The sequence below is a fragment of the Entelurus aequoreus genome, linkage group LG19 (genome assembly GCF_033978785.1).
Source record: "Entelurus aequoreus isolate RoL-2023_Sb linkage group LG19, RoL_Eaeq_v1.1, whole genome shotgun sequence".
NCBI lineage: Eukaryota > Metazoa > Chordata > Actinopteri > Syngnathiformes > Syngnathidae > Entelurus > Entelurus aequoreus.
In genome coordinates, this window is record NC_084749.1 from 9,457,328 (window position 1) to 9,478,233 (window position 20,906).

Here is a 20,906-nt window from a genome sequence, read left to right on the forward strand (position 1 = left end):
AATAATGTTGATTATGATTTGAGTTTTTTTTTTTTACTGAGAATTGTGATGGTGATTCACACACACACACATGACATGTTCGAGGCTGGTTTTAAAGAAACGTGTTGTTTATTAATAAAGTGTTTTTTTAGCAACTTTGTGGTTCACTTACTGCGGACTAGGTGCATCGTGGATTTTAAAAGAACATATTTTTCGGACTACAGAGTGTATTTAAGCCGGACCCACTAAATTTTAGTGAGAAAAAATGTTTGACATATTAGCCTTCTTGGAATGTAAGCCGCAGATATATATGTTGTGAAATTTGTTATTTACACAAATATTTTGTAAATGTTTATTTACATACCTTAAAGGCCTACTGAAATGAATTTTTTTTATTTAAACGGGGATAGCAGATCTATTCTATGTGTCATACTTGATCATTTCGCGATATTGCCATATTTTTGCTGAAAGGATTTAGTATAGAACAACGACGATAAAGATTGCAACTTTTGGTATCTGATAAAAAAAAGGCTTGCACCTACCGGAAGTAGCGTGACGTAGTCAGTTGAACATATACGCAAAGTTCCCTATTGTTTACAATGATGGCCGCATGAAGTGAGAGAGATTCGGACCGAGAAAGCGACAATTTCCCCATTAATTTGAGCGAGGATGAAAGATTTGTGGATGAGTAAAGTGCAAGTGAAGGACTAGTGGGGAGTTGAAGCTATTCAGATAGGGAAGATGCTGTGAGAGCCGAGGGTGACCTGATATTCAGCTGGGAATGACTACAACAGTAAATAAACACAAGACATATATATACTCTATTAGCCACAACACAACCAGGCTTATATTTAATATGCCACAAATTAATCCTGCATAAAAACACCTGCGTGTTTGTTATGCTAGCTCCTAGCTCCTCTGCTAGCTCCTAGCTCCATAGAACACGCCAATACAATTCAAACACCTGATCAACACACACAATCACTCAGCCCAAAAGACCGTTTACCTAACCCAAGGTTCATAAAGCTTATATATTTTTAAAAAGTTACGTACGTGACGCGCACATACGGTCAAGTTATCGAATGTTTAGCAGCCAAGGCTGCATACTCACGGTACCTGATATTCAGCTGGGAATGACTACAACAGTAAATAAACACAAGACATATATATACTCTATTAGCCACAACACAACCAGGCTTATATTTAATATGCCACAAATTAATCCTGCATAATAACACCTGCGTGTTTGTTATGCTAGCTCCTAGCTCCTCTGCTAGCTCCTAGCTCCATAGAACACGCCAATACAATTCAAACACCTGATCAACACACACAATCACTCAGCCCAAAAGACCGTTCACCTAACCCAAGGTTCATAAAGCTTATATATTTTTAAAAAGTTAGTACGTGACGCGCACGTACGGTACGGTACGTGTTATGCTAGCTCCTAGCTCCTCTGCTAGCTCCTAGCTCCATAGAACACGCCAATACAATTCAAACACATGATCAACACACACAATCACTCAGCCCAAAAGACCGTTCACCTAACCCAAGGTTCATAAAGCTTATATATTTTAAAAAAGTTACGTACATACGCAAAAAAAAGCCAAAGCTGCATACTCACAGTAGCACGTCTGCGTCTTTGTCATCCAAATCAAAGTAATCCTGGTAAGAGTCTGTGTTGTCCCAGTTCTCTACAGGCGTCTGTGTATCCAAATCAAAAGTCCTCCTGGTTAGAGTCTCTGTTATCCGAGTTCTTCCATCTTGACTGCATCTTTCGGGAATGTAAACAAAGAAGCGCCGGCTGTGTACTGTTGTGGCTGACTACGTTCGAAAAATACGTCCATTTCGCACCGACAACTTTCTTCTTTGCTTGCTTGGCTTCCTTCTCCATAATGCAATGAACATGATTGAAACAGATTCACGAACACAGATGTCCAGAATACTGTGGAATTATGAAATGAAAACAGAGCTTTTTCGTATCGGCTTCAATGTGGAAGGCATACCCGTGTTCGCCGGGCTACGTCACGCGCATACGTCATCCGCAGAGGCGTTTCGAACCGGAAGTTTAGCGGCAAATTTAAAATGTCACTTTATAAGTTAACCCGGCCGTATTGGCATGTGTTATAATGTTAAGATTTCATCATTGATATATAAACTATCAGACTGCGTGGTCGGTAGTAGTGGCTTTCAGTAGGCCTTTAATGGTTTCCAAACGGTGTCTGTAACACAGCAGTAAAACGGCTGATCAAACAAAACAGAAGTCATCGTCATGGAGCCACTAGCTGCGCAAGTTAGCTCTCCAATCAGCTAAACAGACTCAATAACTGAATTTACTGAGGAATTTGTGAAATTGAAACAATACAAAAAGAATGCAATTGTAAGTTAATGATACTAACACAGACACTCGGAAAAATGTTAGCATATAAGCTAATGCTAACGACTCTAGCTTGATTACATTCCGACGGCACGTACAAATGTGTATAGACTGACCATACGTCCTCTTTGTCCTCTTTTGCGGGGCTGTCCGGGTGGAGTTTCTTAAATGCCTCAAATGTCCGGCATTTTGAGTTAGGGTTGCGTGTATTTTTAATGTAAGTTCAGGGTTAAGAAGGGGTTAAAAACAAAACAAATTGTGAAGGTGTGCGCACGCAGCAACATTGGTGAGGGAGGGGCAGAGACAGAGAGAGCGAGAGAGTTATGATAAACGCGCATGCGTCGCCAGGCTTTGCTTTTTATCAATAAATTTATCAGATTACATTTTTTATTATCTATAGCAGGGATGTCAAAAGTGTGCCCCGTAGCGGAGGCCATTTGCGGCCCACAGCGAATGTTTTAAAGGCCCATGGCACATTCTAAAAATACTATTATAATAAACAAAAGTGAAATAAAAAAGCTTAAAGGTGAAATGTAATTTCGAAAAAGTTGCAATGTTGACTAATAAAACAAAGCTGTTTTTTTTTCTTGAATCAAAATTTTATATTGAATCAAAATCAATGTTGCTATGAATTATTGACATATCCAAGGTTCCCATTACCGTACTTCACATCAAATATTCCACTTTGGAAAATATTTTTGGTGGAAGATTTTGCATATTTTGTGTGTTTGCCATTAAAAACATAGTTTTTGTTTGACAAAAAAATGCGGAAAACAAACAAACAAAAAAACAACATAAAAAAAACCTAAAACATTTTGAAATGAGGGATAGATCTGAAGTTGATGTAGCCTCCAGAGATTTAAGCGTTAAATATAAAATGTACGTGTGCCCTGGCACACCATTATCATCATTTCATGACCCAAGCAAAACACTTTTTACACTTTTATACTGAAATAAATACACATACAACTTATTAAATAAAAACATAGAAAAAACTACCAGCAGTGGTAAAGTTTAGATCCATGAAGGAAAGAAGAAAGTGAATGAATGTTTATAACTGAATACATTTACATATGTATACAAATTTGTCTTCTTTTTTTATTATTTCTAGGGATGTCCGATAAAATCGGCCTGCCGATATTATCGGCCGATATATGCGTTAAAATGTAATATCGGAAATTATCGGTATCGGTTTTTTATTATCTGTATCGTTGTTTTTATTTTTATTTTTTATTAAATCAACATAAAAAACACAAGATACACTTACAATCAGTGCACCAACCCAAAAAACCTCCCTCCCCCCATTTCTTTCTGTTATTAATATTTCTGGTTCCTACATTATATATCAATATATATCAATACAGTCTGCAAGGGATACAGTCCGTAAGCACACATGATTATGCGTGCTGCTGGTCCACTAATAGTACTAACCTTTAACAGTTAATTTTACTCATTTTCATTAATTACTAGTTTCTATGTAACTGTTTTTATATTGTTGTACTTTCTTTTTTATTCAAGAAAATGTTTTTAATTTAGTTATCTTATTTTATTTTTATTTTTTAAAAAGTACCTTATCTTCACCATACATGGTTGTCCAAATTAGGCATAATAATGTGTTAATTCCACGACTGCATATATCGGTTGATATCGGTATCGGTTGATATCGGTATCTGTAATTAAAGAGTTGGACAATATCGGAATATCGGATATCGGCAAAAAGCCATTATCGGACATCCCTAATTATTTATTTTAATTAATTAACGGTTATGACAACCTTTTTCCAAAACCCAATATAGAATGTGAGATATAACAGGATAATGCATACGTTTGTCTTTTTTTTTCCAAAACGCTTACAAAAAAGTGGGACCCCATTTTGAAAATTCTTAGCGCCAACACTGTTGTCAACAGAGGAGAAAGAATGCTTTATTTAAATAAATATATTACCGTATTTATAAAGCAAGATCAAGTATCATTGTGCTGCCCGCCTTGGCAGGCATATGTGTCCTCTTTTTGGGATTACAGAATATGGTCAGCCTAAATGTGTATGTAAACACTCCTACAGACATCACACATGGGACGCTTTAGTAAGTAGGAATTGTTTTAGTTTTATTGTAAAACTTACAACGATGCTGGGAGTGATGAATGGAGAAACGCTATGGACGAATATATATCCGGCACGAAACAGGAAGTACGTTGTCAACCCCTATTGCGCCGTAGGACAAACAATAACACCTTTTCAATGTCTATGTCGGCGTAAAATGAAAACTATTTGTTGATTATGAAACATTATGGCCGTCGGTAAAGAAAAAATCATAAATTAGCCGCACAGTTTCATAACCCGCATGGTTCAAAGTAGGGATGTCCGATAATGGCTTTTTGCCGATATTGTCCAACTCTTTAATTACCAATACCGATATCAACCGATACCGATATATACAGTCGTGGAATTAACACATTATTATGCCTAAGTTGGACAACCAGGTATGGTTAAGATAAGGTCCTTTTTAAAAACATTAATAAAATAAGATAAATAAATTAAAAACATTTTGTTGAATAAAAAAGAAAGTAAAACAATATAAAAACAGTTACCTAGAAACTAGTAATTAATGTAAATGAGTAAAATTAACTGTTAAAGGTTAGTACTATTAGTGGACCAGCAGCACGCACAATCATGTGTGCTTACGGACTGTATCCCTTGCAGACTGTATTGATATATATTGATATATAATGTAGGAACCAGAATATTAATAACAGAAAGGAACAACCCTTTTGTGTGAATGAGTGTAAATGGGGGAGGGAGGTTTTTTGGGTTGGTGCACTAATTGTAAGTGTATCTTGTGTTTTTTATGTTGATTTAATAAAAATAAAAACACCGATCATTTCCAATATTACATTTTAAAGCATTTATCGGCCGATAACATCGGACATCTCTAGTTCAAAGTCTTGGAAAAAGTAGCGGCTCATAGTCCGTAAAATACGGTAGCATTGAGTACGTTGAGGTTTGAGTACCCGCTGAAGTTTTCATGTAAAAATGATGTAGGTTTTAGAATATATCAAGTGTTTTTAGAGCATAGGAAGTGTTTATAAGCTGTATGGATGGCTTATAAAGACTTTAAATTCATATCATGTTCATTTAAAAAAATCACAACATAAATAGTGTCTCTTTGTGAGAGGGGGCTCTGGAAACACTGCATAATCATTATTTTGAGGCAAGTCATTGTCTGGTTCTGCTTTAAAGAATCTTCTGATGGTATTTCTCTCGTTCTTCTTTTAAAACTAATAATTAGATTGACTCAAGGTGGTGATGTTTTGTGTGCAGCCTGACTGTGCCTGGATTGTCACGTTCAACCCTGTTGTTCCTCCTAGATGACCTTTGACAACCCAGACCTGGAGGATCACTTCACCACCAGCGACGAGATAAAGGAGTGTTGTCGGGACATCAAAGTTTTAGGCCGCAAAGAACTCCGGTGAAACCTTTTTCCTTCCCCTTTCAGCTGTTCTTTACGCAGAACATGCTTCCATTGGCAAAATGCGGACAGGACGCTCGTTCCTTAATGTTGTCTTAAACACACAGACTGCTGCTGAACTGGAGGACCAAGATGAGGAGGTACTTGACCAAGAAACTGAAGGAGGCCAAGCAGCAGGACCAGGGGATCAGGTACAGGTCACCAGGTTGATGCGCCGTCTCAGCCAAAGTCTGCTCTTGTTTTTAGGGGCTTCTCGAAAGCACATGTTTTTCATTCCCTGATTTATGGTTCTTTACACCACAAGTGTCCCAACTATTTCCACCAAGGGCCGCAGAAGAAAAAGGCAAAAGATGTGGGGGCCATTTGAATCTTTCTCCATTTTAAAACCAACACATTATATACAGACCCTTTTTAAAAAATTTGAATACCATGGAAAAGTGTATTTATTTCCATAATTCCATTCAAAACGTTAAACCTCCTAAGATTATAGATTCAGGGCCCACAACTTTAACGATTTCAAGTAGAGATGAATGCTTTAAAATGTAATATCGGAAAAAACATTTTTATTATCGGTATCATTTTTTTGTTTTGTTTGTTTTTTTAATTAAATCGACATAAAAAACACAAGACACACTTACAATTAGTGCACCAACCCAAAAAACCTCCCTCCCTCATTCACACTCATTCACACAAAAGGGTTGTTTCTTTCTGTTATCAATATTCTGCTTCCTACATTATATATCAATATATATCAATACAGTCTGCAAGGGATACAGTCCGTAAGCACACATGATTGTGCGTGCTGCTGCTCCACTAATAGTACTAACCTTTAACAGTTAATTTTACTCATTTTCATTAATTACTGGTTTCTATGTAACTATTTTTTATATTGTTTTACTTTCTTTTTTATTCAAGAAAATGTTTTTAATTTATTTCTTATTTTATAAATTTTTTTTAAAAAGGACCTTATCTTCACCATACCTGGTTGTCCAAATTAGGCATAATAATGTGTTAATTCCACGACTGTATACATCAGTATTGGTTGATATCGGTATCTGTAATCAAGAGTTGGACAATATCGGGATATCGGCAAAAATCGGACATCCCTAATTTCAAGTATTATCAATCAATGTTTACTCAAGCCCTAAATCACGAGTGTCTCAAAGGGCTGCACAAGCCACAACGACATTATTGGTTCAGATCCCACATCAGGGCAAGTAAAAACTCAACCCAAATGGGATGACAATGAGAAACCTTGAAGGGGACCGCAGATGTGGGGTACCCCTCCCCCCAAGTTTTTTTAATGGCAAGAACACAAACTATGCAATATTTCCCCTTCAAAGTGGATTACTTGTTGTGAAGTCATTGCAGCCTTGAATATGTCAACCATTCATTGATTTTGATTCCTTTTTATTTTTTGAGCAATGACAGATTTTTGTTTAATTACACTGAAGGTCTTGAGGATCCAAAAGGGCCCCACTAATAAATGTGTTAAGTCATATTTTTTTATTTACTTTCAATGCTTGAATATCTACATCTAGTTTTTTTTCCTCCCATTTTTGATTTATATTTTATGCTTTTTGTCCAATAAACTTTGGTTTTAATATGGCAAACATTTCTAAAACATACTTAAAAATAAATATTTGGTGTGAAGTAATTGGAGCGTTCAATAATTCATAACATTGATTTTGATTCATTATTATTTTTTGAGCAATGACAGTTCAAAAGGACAGCTTTTATGGCAGCTTTGTGTTAGAGTCAACATTTCAACACATTTTTGTTACAGTACATCTGTTTGCGCTTTTATTCCACTTTATGTTTTATAAGTAGGGATGTCCGATAATGGCTTTTTGCCGATATGCCGATATTGTCCAACTCTTTAATTACCGATACCGATATCAACCGATACCGATATCAACCGATATATACAGTCGTGGAATTAACACATTATTATGCCTAATTTGGACAACCATGTATGGTGAAGATAAGGTACTTTTTTAAAAAATGAATCAAATAAAATAAGATAAATTAATTAAAAACATTTTCTTGAATAAAAAAGAAAGTAAAACAATATAAAAACAGTTACATAGAAACTAGTAATTAATGAAAATTTGTAAAATTAACTGTTAAAGGTTAGTATTATTAGTGGACCAGCAGCACGCACAATCATGTGTGCTTACGGACTGTATCCCTTGCAGACTGTATTGATATATATTGATATATAATGTAGGAACCAGAATATTAATAACAGAAAGAAGCAACCCTTTTGTGTGAATGAGTGTAAATGGGGAAGGGAGGTTTTTTGGGTTGGTGCACTAATTGTAAGTTTTGTGGATTTAATAAAAAAATAAATTAAAAAAAACGATACTGATAATAAATAAACCGATACCAATAATTTCCGATATTACATTTTGACGCATTTATCGGCCGATAATATCGGCAGACCGATATTATCGGACATCTCTATTTATAAGTAATAATTTCTTTAGAATGTGCACTTTGGGCAGTCCTGGTTTACACCATCAGACATTAGCCGTACAGAAACTTTACGGTAGATTTATCGTAATTGAGAGAGAAAGAATGTAAAGAACAATATTAAATATGAATAATTACTGCAGCATTTAAGAAAAAATGTTGATGAAAATCCTAAAAGAGGGCACTTGATATCAATTATTTTATGTGCACAAAGCTTTCTCCCTGATTCAGAAAATGTATTTATTTATTTTTCCATATGTGTGAAACAAGACCACTGCAGAGGAGCACTGTTTTGGTTAAGAATAAATTAATGATGCTTGAACGCTGTTTTATTTTTTATTTCTACAAAAAAACACCTCTTTTTCCCTAGTGGCTACTTGGCTGAAAAAAGGTGAAGAAGCACAAGTGGAGTCGATGCTAACTGTGTCTGTTCATCTCCAGCTTAAGTTCCGACGAAGCGGAAGGCAGCTCGGACGACGAAGCAGACAACAACAAGAAGAAGGAGGAAGGGGAGGAGGAGGAACTGAACGAGGAGGAAGAAATGGAGAAGAAACTAGCCGAGCTGAAATCGGAGGAGGTGGCTGATCTTAAGCGGTATGACTGTTTCAAATGTTGCATCACTCTCTGCTCACACAACAAAAAAGTCCATTGCGCGAGATTTTGGTCAATCTCGCCGTTAGTCGGGATGGTCCGATCAGGGTTTTATATTGCTGAGTGAGATCAGTCACATTTATAAAGAGTATTGTGTATTTACACTGTAACGATACCAACACACTATTGAAACTACTTCTTTATTCTCATTTATTTGATCAAAATAGTACACAATTGTCAGGTTCAAACACTGACGACATTTATTAAACAAGACAAGAGGCAAAGAATTAAACAGAGACAGAATTCAATTTGGGCTCAATATTGAGGAGAGTCGTCTGTACACCGTACCCTTGCACAGTATCTCAGCACGCTCTGCCAAAATATTGCACGCCTCCTTCTTTTATTTTGGACTCTCCCCGACCACATAGCCACCGCTGTTTCCAAAGGACAAAGGTCGCAAAAAGTTCACAGAAAAGGTCGTAAACAATTTACAGAAAAAGTCCGTTCGTAAAATAGTTCAAAAAGACGTTCATAAACCAGTTCAAAAAGAGGTCGCCTGGAAATTGGGCAGATCCTGTCTTCTCTCCGCTTTGAAGTCCTTGGGTTAGAACAATATCTTTCTGTTGATTACCATACATGAAAGAACACAGGAACACCTTCATTTTGCTTCCCCCCCCTACACAGTGGAGTTTTACGAGCCTTACTCTTGGTAGGTTTCAAAGACAGCTTTTGTCTTCTCACCAGACCCTCGATGTAACACAAAGTTTTTGTGATAATTTAGAAACAATTATTCTAAAAACAATAACTAAAGTAAATCTTTTAAATCCTCTGGTTTTGCCCTCAAAGTCCTCCTGTTACGCCTCGTCCTTCAGTGATGATAACACTTGTAGAAAACATTGACGTTATTACCTTAGTGGAGCGGCTCCACACTGTGTATGAACATACGCAGCTATCTGCCTCCGTCAGCCGGGGGACCACAAATAAAGTATCAGCCAGAGGGGGCGGCGTGGCTCGGTTGGTAGAGCGACCGTGCCAGCAACTTGAGGGTTCCAGGTTCGATTCCGCCGTCCTAGTCGCTGCCTTTGTGTCCTTGAGCAAGGCACATTACCCACCCTGGTTTAAATGTCGCTCACAATTCACTTCAAAGGGGCTCGGCTTTCGTGATCAGTATTGAAAGACAATCAGCACTGGCTGATCAAATACCTTTTCACGGAAATCAATACTGATCAATGGCCGATCGATTAGAGAGCGTCTGTTCAATTCCAATTTGTTTTGCTGAACAGCAGAAGTATACTAATGATTTCACGATATAATTGTTTTGTATCGATTGATAGCGATAATATTTTTATGACCTGTGGAATATAAGGAGCTGGAGAAAAATGTATGAAATATGAACATATTTATTGTAAAATGAAGGTGCACAAATCATGAATATGTAAGAAATGCTTCATAAAGTGTAAGAAAATAGTGAGAAAATGCAAACATAGAGAAACCTGAGAACTATTTTCTGCAGCGTTAGTGGCAGGAAGTTACAGCTGTGCTCTAAAGGGTGAGCTAAGTGTGGTAATAGTGGTCTTGCCTTGCATCATTTACAGACCACATTGGTCTGACTGCGGTCCCTTTGGGAAAAATCCAAAAACTGTCCAGGTGATTTTTCCTCTTTTATCCACAATTTCTTCATTTGGACTTTCTCTTCTCACTCCATGCAAAGAATCAACCAAACATGATAGTTGATACTGTCACCTGATTGGCTGTTAGCGTGTCACTCCCACTGATCAGAGAGCGAGTGTTTTGTTCATGCAACCAACCTTGCTTCCATACTTGTGTGAATGGGAATTATATTTATATAGCGCTTTTTCTCTAGTGACTCAAAGCGCTTTTACATAGTGAAACCCAATATCTAAGTTACATTTAAACCAGCGTGGGTGGCACTGGGAGCAGGTGGGTGAAGTGTCTTGCCCAAGGACACAACGGCAGTGACTAGGATCGCGGAAGCGGGGATCGAACCTGGAACCCCCAAGTTGCTGGCACGGCCACTCTACCAACCGAGCTATACCGCCCCTTCTGCTTTCTTCCCGCCAAGAAGAGAAAAAAAAATATATGGAACACATTTTTTATTGATATCCAAAACGTATGTCTATTGCGATTATATATTGATATCGTTTTATTGCCCCGCCTTAGTGTGACAAATATAGAACCCAAAATGGAACTTTCTTGCAACCTGGGGAAGTCTACACACATGCCTGTTGTGGTTTCATAGTACAATAGGAACAATATCATTGTATTTAAAGGATTTTGTCTTTAATATGTGGTCAAAAAAGCACATTGTTCCCCATTTCACAACCAGCAAAGTTCTGTCTCAAGATCATAAAACTTGAGACGCAGACAGCCAGTCAATACCAATAAAACACCACTAGTTAGTTAGTTCTGCTGTATGTATCTTTTGTATTTATTTTTAGGATGCGTATGAACGGTGAAGGTGTTAAAATGTAAATGGTTGCCAGTACAGTTAAAGGCCTACTGAAATGAAATGTTCTTATTTAAACGGGGATAGCAGGTCCATTCTATGTGTCATACTTGATCATTTCGCTATATTGACATATTTTTGCTGAAAGGATTTAGTAGAGAACATCGACGATAAAGTTCGCAACTTTTGGTCGCTGATAACAAAGCCTTGCCTGTATCGGAAGTAGCGTGACGTCACAGGTTGTGGAGCTCCTCACATCTGCACATTGTTTACAATCATGGCCAGCAGCAGCAAGAGCGATTCGGACCGAGAAAGTGACGATTACCCCATTAATTTGAGCGAGGATGAAAGATTCGTGGATGAGGAAAGTGAGAGTGAAGGATTAGAGGGCAGTGGAAGCGATTCAGATAGGGAAGATGCTGTGAGAGGCGGGTGGGACCTGATATTCAGCTGGGAATGACTAAAACAGTAAATAAACACAAGACATATATATACTCTATTAGCCACAACACAACCAGGCTTATATTTAATATGCCACAAATTAATCCGCATAACAAACACCTCCCCTCTCCTGTCCATATAACCCACCAATACAAATCAAACACCCGCACAACACACTCAATCCCACAGCCCAAAGTACCGTTCACCTCCGTAAAGTTCATACAGCACATATATTTCCCCAAAGTTACGTACGTGACATGCACATAGCGGCACGCACGTACGGGCAAGCGATCAAATGTTTGGAAACCAAAGCTGCGTACTCACGGTAGCGCGTCTGCTATCCAACTCAAAGTCCTCCTGGTTGTGTTGCTGCAGCCAGCCGCTAATACACCGATCCCACCTACAGCTTTCTTCTTTGCTGTCTTCATTGTTCATTAAACAAATTGCAAAAGATTCACCAACACAGATGTCCAGAATATTGTGGAATTTTGCGATGAAAACAGACTTAATAGCTGGCCGCAATGGTGTCCCAATATGTCCGCACAATCCGTGACGTCACGCGCAAACGTCATCATACCGAGACGTTTTCAGCAGAATATTTCGCGGGAAATTTAAAATTGCACTTTATAAGTTAACCCGGCCGTATTGGCATGTGTTGCAATGTTAAGATTTCATCATTGATATATAAACTATCAGACTGCGTGGTCGGTAGTAGTGGCTTTCAGTAGGCCTTTAATAATGGCTGTGACTTGTGTATGTGAGCCAGGAAGAAGAGGAAGCTGCTCAAAGAACATAGAAAGCAGAGGGAGAGGGTGGAGCTGAAGATGGATCTTCCAGGTGTCTCCATTGCTGACAATGAGGACGTCAGCCTTTTCTCCCTACACACCATGAAGAAGAAGCAGGTGAGTTCACACTCGGGTTGTCCCGATACCAATATTTTGGTACCGGTACTAAAATTTATTTTGATACTTTTCTAAATAAAGGGGACTACTAAAAATGTCATTATTGTCTATATTTTAACAAAAAAATCTTACGGCACATTAAACATATGTTTATTATTGCAATTTTGGACCTTAAATAAAATAGTGAACATACTAGACAACGTGTATTTTAGTAGTAAGTAAACAAACAAAGACTCCTTAATTAGTCTGCTGATGTATGCAGTAACATATTGTCATTTATCTACCTATTATTTTGTCAACATTATGAGGGACAAACTGTAAAAATGTATTATTAATCTACTTGTACATTTACTGTTAATATCTGATTATTTTCTGTTTCAACATGTTCTATCTACACTTCTGTTAAAATGTAATAATCACTTATTCTTCTGTTGTTTGATACTTTACTACTCAGTGGTCTAGTGGTTAGAGCAGGGGTCGGCAACCTTTACCACTCAAAGAGCCATTTTGGCAAGTTTCACAAATTAAAGAAAATAATGGGAGCCACAAAAAAAATGTTTTAATTTAAAATGAAAAACACCGCATACAAAGCTTAAATGCTTTGTGCTATGTTAACCAGAGGTCTCAGACACACGCACCGGCACGCACTTTAATGTGGAAATTTGATGTTAGTGCGGCCCGCGAGTTTTGAATGAATGGCGCTCGATAGCGTCATACCTGCCAACCCTCTCATTATTTCCGGGAGACTCCCGACTATCAGGGCGAGATGGCACTGCTTTTGGCGCCCTCTAAAGCCTGCCCAAACAGTGTACCTGCTCGACCACATGTACAATGCCGTTTCAGCTTGCTCACGTAAGTGATAGCAAGGCGTACTAGGTCAGCAGCCACACATCTTACACTGACGGTAGCCTTATAAAACAGCTTTAACACTGTTACGTTACAAATATGCGCCACACTTTGAACCCACACCAAAAAAGAATGACAAACACATTTCTGGAGAACATCTGCACTGTGACACAACACAACCAATACCCAGAATCCCATGCAGCCCTAACTCTTCCACTCAACCAACGCACGGAGGGGATGGGGGGGTTGATGTGTGGGGGGATTTGGTGGTAGCGGGGGTGTATAATCTAGACCGGAAGAGTTAGGGCTGCATGGGATTCTGGGTATTGGTTGTGTTGTGTTTATGTTGTGTTACGGTGGGATGTTCTTCAGAAATGTGTTTTTCATTCTTTTTTGGTGTGAGTTCACAGTGTGGCGCATATTTGTAACGTAACAGTGTTAAAGTTGTTTGATACGGCTACCGTCAGTGTAAGCTGTGTGGCTGATGACTAAGTATGCTTTGCTGTCGCCTATGTGTGCAAGTAAAAGCTACATACAACATGTGGCCGGGCTGGCACGCTGTTTGTAAATGCTATAGAGAACAATTACTACAGTGCAATTAGGGCACCCCCTTAATTTAGTAATTAGAGTGAAAATAGGATTATATTTTCCCTGGGAGTTATCTAGGAGAGGCACTGAGATCCATAAGTAAGTCTCCTGGGAAAATCGGGGGGGTCGGCAAGTATGCAGCTGAGCCGCATCAGAGTGGTCAAAGAGCCGCATGCGGCTCTGGAGCTGCGGGTTGCCGACCCCTGGGTTAGAGTGTCCGCCCTGAGATCGGTAGGTTGTGAGTTCAAACCACGGTCGAGTCATACCAAAGACTATAAAAATGGGAGCCATTACCTCCCTGCTTGGCACTCAGCATCAAGGGTTTGAATTGGGGGTTAAATCGCCAAAAATGATTCCCGGGCGTGGCCACCGCTGCTGCCCACTGCTACCCTCACCTCCCAGGGGGTGAACAAGGGGATGGGTCAAATACAGAGGACAAATTTCACCACACCTAGTGTGACAATCATTGGTACTTTAACTTAAGTTTACATTAGTTTTGGATGATACCGCAAATTTAGGTATCGATCCGATACCAAGTCGTTACAGGATCATACATTGGTCATAATTTAAGTTGTGTCCAGGGACGTATTTCCTGACTTTATGAATCTAATATGAATAAAAAGGAAAAAAGATTGTGACGATAAAAAATATCGATGTAATCATAGTAGTATCGACTAGATACGCTCTTGTACTTGGTATCATTACAGTGGATGTCAGGTGTAGATCCACCCATGGCATTTGTTTACATTGTGACGCCGGTGAGCTAAGGTGTGTAGTGAAGCATGTTTAGCTATTCCTCGTCCTCCAGTGATAATGCTACTCACTTTATTTGTCACCATGGAGGCGAAGATTAGTGATTTAGAAGTAGCTAAAACACTGCTGACTGCTACCTAGCTAGCCATGTGTTAAAGCACCTCTTCCTGAGGGCGTTTCAGTGTTATAACTTCACCTTTATCTTTACTTTTTACACCAAAATGCGTCCATTCTCCCTTTTCTTTCTACACACTGTGTCTGCTTGTAAGTACTCCGTGTGTGTGTGTGCGCTGCCGAACATGCTCCTCTGCTCGTAAAACCAGCAATGTCACCTTGTGACAACAATGTGCCGTCATGACTGTAAAAAAAAATATATATATATGGCGAACTGGTACTTTTCAAACAGAGTATAGTACTGTTTTTGATTCATTAGTACCGCGATACTATACTAGAGTACCGGTATACCGTACAACCCTATTACGCACACACACACACACACACACACACACACACACAGAGGGGTGACTTTTTTTTCTTCTGCCCCCAACCATTTAGGAGTTGGCCAACATATCCCAGGGCGACATGCAGGCCGCAGATGCCCTAAGCGACGACGACGAGGACGTTTACCTGTCTGATGATGAGAAAGCAGACGAGATGTCCCTGGCCTCTGACTTGGACGACGAAGACTTGGAGGAGGTGGAGGAAAGAGAGAGGGCGCTGGCCAAGAAAGCAGCAGCAGAGCAGCAGAAGAAGAAGAAGTGATTGTGCACAATTAGTTTTTCTGTCAACCTGCCTTTTTTTTTTAGTAACGCCTTGTCCGCCTGTCTTCAGAGTGACGTTCACGGAGGAAGAGGAGGACGACGACGAGGTAGAAGACGGTGGCTTGCTGGTGGAGCTGGAAGGAAAGGACGAGAAGAGAGAGAAAGAGACCAACCTGTGGTTCAGCAAGGTTTCTCTACGCTTTCTCCCATAATCCTGCACAGCAGGGGTCCCCATCCACAAGCATAGCCGATTAAAATACAGTGGAACCTCGATATACAAACTTAATTGGTTCTTCAACGTGGTGCGCCAACAGAAACGTGAAGCAGAGTTCCCCATATGAATCAATTTAAACATGAATAGTTGGTGCGAGCCTTGACAAAAGTCCCTATTCTATACATACATATTTATACATAAACATATACATGGAGAATGTATGTATGTGTGTGTGTATATGTATGTATATATATACATACATACATACACACATACACACACAGTACACGCCAAAAGTTTGGACACACCTTCTCATTTCAAAGTGTTTTCTTTATTTTCATGACTATTTATATTGTGGATTGTCACATCAAAACTATGACACCTGTGAAGTGAAAACCATTTCAGGTTTTCACTTTTGGTTGATTTGTTTATTTATATCAAATGTATTTATATCAAATTTAATAAATAATGTAATTATTTATTAAATTATAAATGTATAATATAAATTAAATAATATATATATATATATATATAATATAAATTAAATAATATAAAATAAATATAATTTGATATAAATATATTTATATCAAATTTACCTTTTGAAGCTCATCGAGAGAATGCCAAGAGTGTGCAAATCAGAGCAAAGGGTGGCTATTTTGAAGAAACTAGAATACAAAACTTGTTTTCAGTTATTTCACCTTTTTTTGTTAAGTACATAACTCCACATGTGTATATTCATCTACAAAGTAAATAGTCATGAAAATAAGGAAAACACATTGAATGAGAAGGTGTGTCCAAACTTTTGGCCTGTACTGTGTGTGTTTATGTGTATATATATATATATATACATATATATTAAGGGTGTAACGGTACACACAAATTTCGGTACGTACCTCGGTTTAGAGGTCGCGGTTCGGTTCATTTTCGGTACAGTAAGAAAAAAACTAAATATACATTTTCTGGTTATTTACCAAAATTTGTAAACAATGGCTTTATCCTTTTAACATAACAATAGCATACACACAGGGTCGATTGCCAGGGTTAATGCAGTCAACATATATAGAATAAAAACTAAATAAGATAAGGCTCAGAATTTGTTTCTTAACAAAACCTTTCTACATATAAAGTGCAACATTTCCACATATAAAGTGCAACATTAAACTGCTTGAAGTTGTTGCTCAGATTAAATAAAATGACAAAACTTTTCTTCTACATACAAAAAGTGCAACATTAAACAGTTTCAAGTCAACTCAGCCTCAGATTAACTTTTCTTTTTTTCCCCAGCCTTTAACCCAGGTGACTTTCACTCAATCGTCACGTTTTTTTGGCAGAAAAATCAGTTTATCCACATTGTCTGCAGAAAGAGCAGACCTGCTTGCAGTTAAAATGTCTCCAGCTGTGGAAAATACCCTTTGGCTGAGCACGGCGGTGACAGGTATGGCGAGGTAGTGCCTGGCTAACTTGGCAGTAAGAGGATATATGGGCTCATTGTTCCTCCACCATAGAAGTGGGTCAAAATCTAGTTTTTAATGCAATATGGTCTTAAATCTGCTGCTATAAAAACATTAGTTATTGCTTTAGCCCTGCCTGACTCGCCGAGGAGAGGCTGCTTGCGGTGGGAGCTGTGTTTGTTCGTCTTTCTCTTCGTTGAAGCGATGTTATCCATTGTTGTATCGCACCGCGAAACCAAAATGTTCCCAAACGGGAGATCTTAACGAGGCAGGAGGGTCTTCCAGCTCTGGCTTTTTGCATTTTGTAGTAGCGTGGTCGTTGCTATCATGCCGTGTGTTGTGCCTCGGTGTGCATTGTTTACAAAACGTGCGGTACGCTACTTAATATGTCCGTGTGGAAACTCGTTCGGTACACCTCCGAACTGAACCCCCCGTACGGAAACGGTTCAATACAAATACACGTACAGTTACACCCTTTATTTATATACACTACCGTTCAAAAGTTTGGGGTCACCCAAACAATTTTGTGGAATAGCCTTCATTTCTAAGAACAAGAATAGACTGTCGAGTTTCAGATGAAAGTTCTCTTTTTCTGGCCATTTTGAGCGTTTAATTGACCCCACAAATGTGATGCTCCAGAAACTCAATCTGCTCAAAGGAAGGTCAGTTTTGTAGCTTCTGTAACGAGCTAAACTGTTTTCAGATGTGTGAACATGATCGCACAAGGGTTTTCTAATCATCAATTAGCCTTTTGAGCCAATGAGCAAACACATTGTACCATTAGAACACTGGAGTGATAGTTGCTGGAAATGGGCCTCTATACACCTATGTAGATATTGCACCAAAAACCAGACATTTGCAGCTAGAATAGTCTTTTACCACATTAGCAATGTATAGAGTGTATTTCTTTAAAGTTAAGACTAGTTTAAAGTTATCTTCATTGAAAAGTACAGTGCTTTTCCTTCAAAAATAAGGACATTTCAATGTGACCCCAAACTTTTGAACGGTAGTGTGTGTGTATATATATATATATATATATTAGCTCTACCGGACTATAAGTCGCAGATATATACGTTGCGAAATGAGTTATTTACATACCTAAATTGTTTCAAAAATGGCTGATCATACAAAACAGAAGTACTAGCTCAAAAAAACATTTTTTTTTATCCAAACAACATAACAGCAAGCTCAAATGTCAACACTGAACACGCAAGTAAACGCATACATCTCGTTGGTGAGCTGAAAAAAAGGAACATCTTTTTACCTTTTTGTCTGAGAATATTTGTGGCATTGTTAAAAATGTTTGGTGTTTTGGAGTGATAAACAAGCAGTGGCTTTACATGGTCACCGCTAGCGTTAGCACAAACTATCAGTGTGGGGCGATCCTTCATCGGCTTGTGTCCTGGTAGTGCCTTCTCTTTTGCTGTGATAAAGGTCCGTTGTGGCATCTTTTGCAGTCTTGTCACAATTAAGGACATTCTTAGGAACAAAGCCCCCTTCGCCGATAAAATCCTTAAAAATGAAGGCGCCGCAAGCATGAGGCTATAACTACTTTTCTGATCACACAAAGTGATCTCTTGTTCTCTGACCGGCACAAGGTACGACAATTGTGGAAATGAACTTATCAGAAGTGTCGCGAGCCTCGAAGCTTTTCGAAATGTAAACAAGATCAGACATAAGGGGCTTCGCCTGTTCAAAATAGCCATGCCGGCGATTACAGGAAGTGATGTCATCAAAATGGCAGTCCCCTTGGGGCTTCCAGTGGCACACAAAATAAATACAACGTTTCTACACCGAGACACGGTCCGCACACAGAGGCATATTTGGCGCGATGTAAAGGTTCGCAAATAAATGCGCTCGTGAATGGAGGTTCCACTCTATGTGAAGTATTTTACACTGACGTGACGTTTGCCGCACGCAATCACGTCGCTCGTCTTATCCGCGGTGATGAGACACACCCCTTGCTTGTGCGTGGAGACCATGGCTGTCTCGCTAAATGACAACAACATCAGACTGTGATCAGTCTGACATGCTGCCAATGTTGTTTGCTTTTGTAGGCCATCTTTAATGAGATTGAGCTGGAAGGAGACGCAGAGAGTGAACTCCGACAGTCTCAGTGGCTCCAAAACCAACAAGCAGGTCAGTGCCTCCACTGGAAAAACCCACACTCTCACCAAGTATATATTTCTCATTTCTAGTCAAATGATCTTTTATCTGAAGTCATTTTTCAGTGAGACATAAGATCTTGATTTTAGCCAGTGGATCTTCTGAGGAAAGAGCATCGCAAGTTTGTTATAAGACAAAAACTCACATTACTAGTAAGTATAGCTAATAAGAAGAGATGTCCGATAATATCGGATTGCCGATATTATCGGCCGATAAATGCTTTAAAATGTAACATCGGAAATTATCGGTATCGGTTTCAAGAAGTAAAATTTATGACTTTTTAAAACGCTGCTGTGTACACGGACGTAGGGAGAAGTACAGAGCACCAATAAACCTTAAAGGCACTGCATTTGCGTGCCGGCTCAGTCACATAATATCTACGGCTTTTCACTCACACACAAGTGAATGCAAGCATACTTGGTCGACAGCCATACAGGTCACACTGAGGGTTGCCGTATAAACAACTTTAACACTGTTACAAATATGCGCCACACTGTGAACCCACACCAAACAAGAATGACAAACACATTTCGGGAGAACATCCGCACCGTAACACAACATAAACACAACAGAACAAATACCCAGAACCCCTTGCAGCACTAACTCCTTCGGGACGCTACAATATACACCCCCCGCTGCCCCCTAACCCCCAATAACCCCGCCCACCTCAACCTCCTCACGCTCTCTCAGGGAGAGCATGTACCAAATTCCAAGCTGCTGTTTTGAGGCATGTTAAAAAAAAATTATGCACTTTGTGACTTCAATAATAAATATGGCAGTGCCATGTTGGCATTTTTTTCCATAACTTGAGTTGATTTATTTTGGAAAACCTTGTTACATTGTTTAATGCATCCAGCGGGGCATCACAACAAAATTAGGCATAATAATGTGTTAATTCCACGACTGTATATATCGGTATCGCTTGATATCGGAATCCGTAATTAAGAGTTGGACGATATCGGATATCGCCAAAAAAGCCATTATCGGACATCTCTACTTATAAGTTTTAATTGCTCATTTCAAGAGCACTTAAAATTTTTAAGCTTAAAAATGAAATCTTTCCAAGACAGACTTGACTTTTTTGCTCATTACAAGCAAAATTCCCATGACTCTTGCAATCATATCCTTCCCCATGCTTTGAACCGGAATCGGATCGATACCTAAATGTGTGGTATCATCTAAAACTAATGTAAAGTATCAAAGAAGAGAGGAATAAGTGATTATTACATTTTAACATAAGTGTAGATAGAACATGTTAAAACAGAACGTAAGCAGATATTAACAGTAAATGAACAAGTAGATTAATAATAATTTTTTACAGTTTGTCCCTCATAATGTTGACAAAATAATAGAATGACAAATGACACAATATGTTACTGCATACGTCAGCAGACTAATTAGGAGTCTTTGTTTGTTTACTTAATAATAAAA

The 20,906-nt window shown here is 38.7% G+C and overlaps 1 protein-coding gene across 1 annotated transcript in view; it reads left to right on the forward strand.

Moving 5' to 3' along the window:
• Positions 1-20,906, forward strand: part of ftsj3 (FtsJ RNA 2'-O-methyltransferase 3) — a 36,683-nt gene that overhangs the window by 12,218 nt on the left and 3,559 nt on the right. The window contains exons 9-15 of the mRNA XM_062027833.1: positions 5,720-5,820; positions 5,928-6,011; positions 8,737-8,889; positions 12,561-12,696; positions 15,439-15,641; positions 15,715-15,832; positions 19,367-19,448. Of these exons, the coding sequence (XP_061883817.1) occupies positions 5,720-5,820; positions 5,928-6,011; positions 8,737-8,889; positions 12,561-12,696; positions 15,439-15,641; positions 15,715-15,832; positions 19,367-19,448 (877 nt within the window). The remainder of the gene's footprint in view (positions 1-5,719; positions 5,821-5,927; positions 6,012-8,736; positions 8,890-12,560; positions 12,697-15,438; positions 15,642-15,714; positions 15,833-19,366; positions 19,449-20,906) is intronic.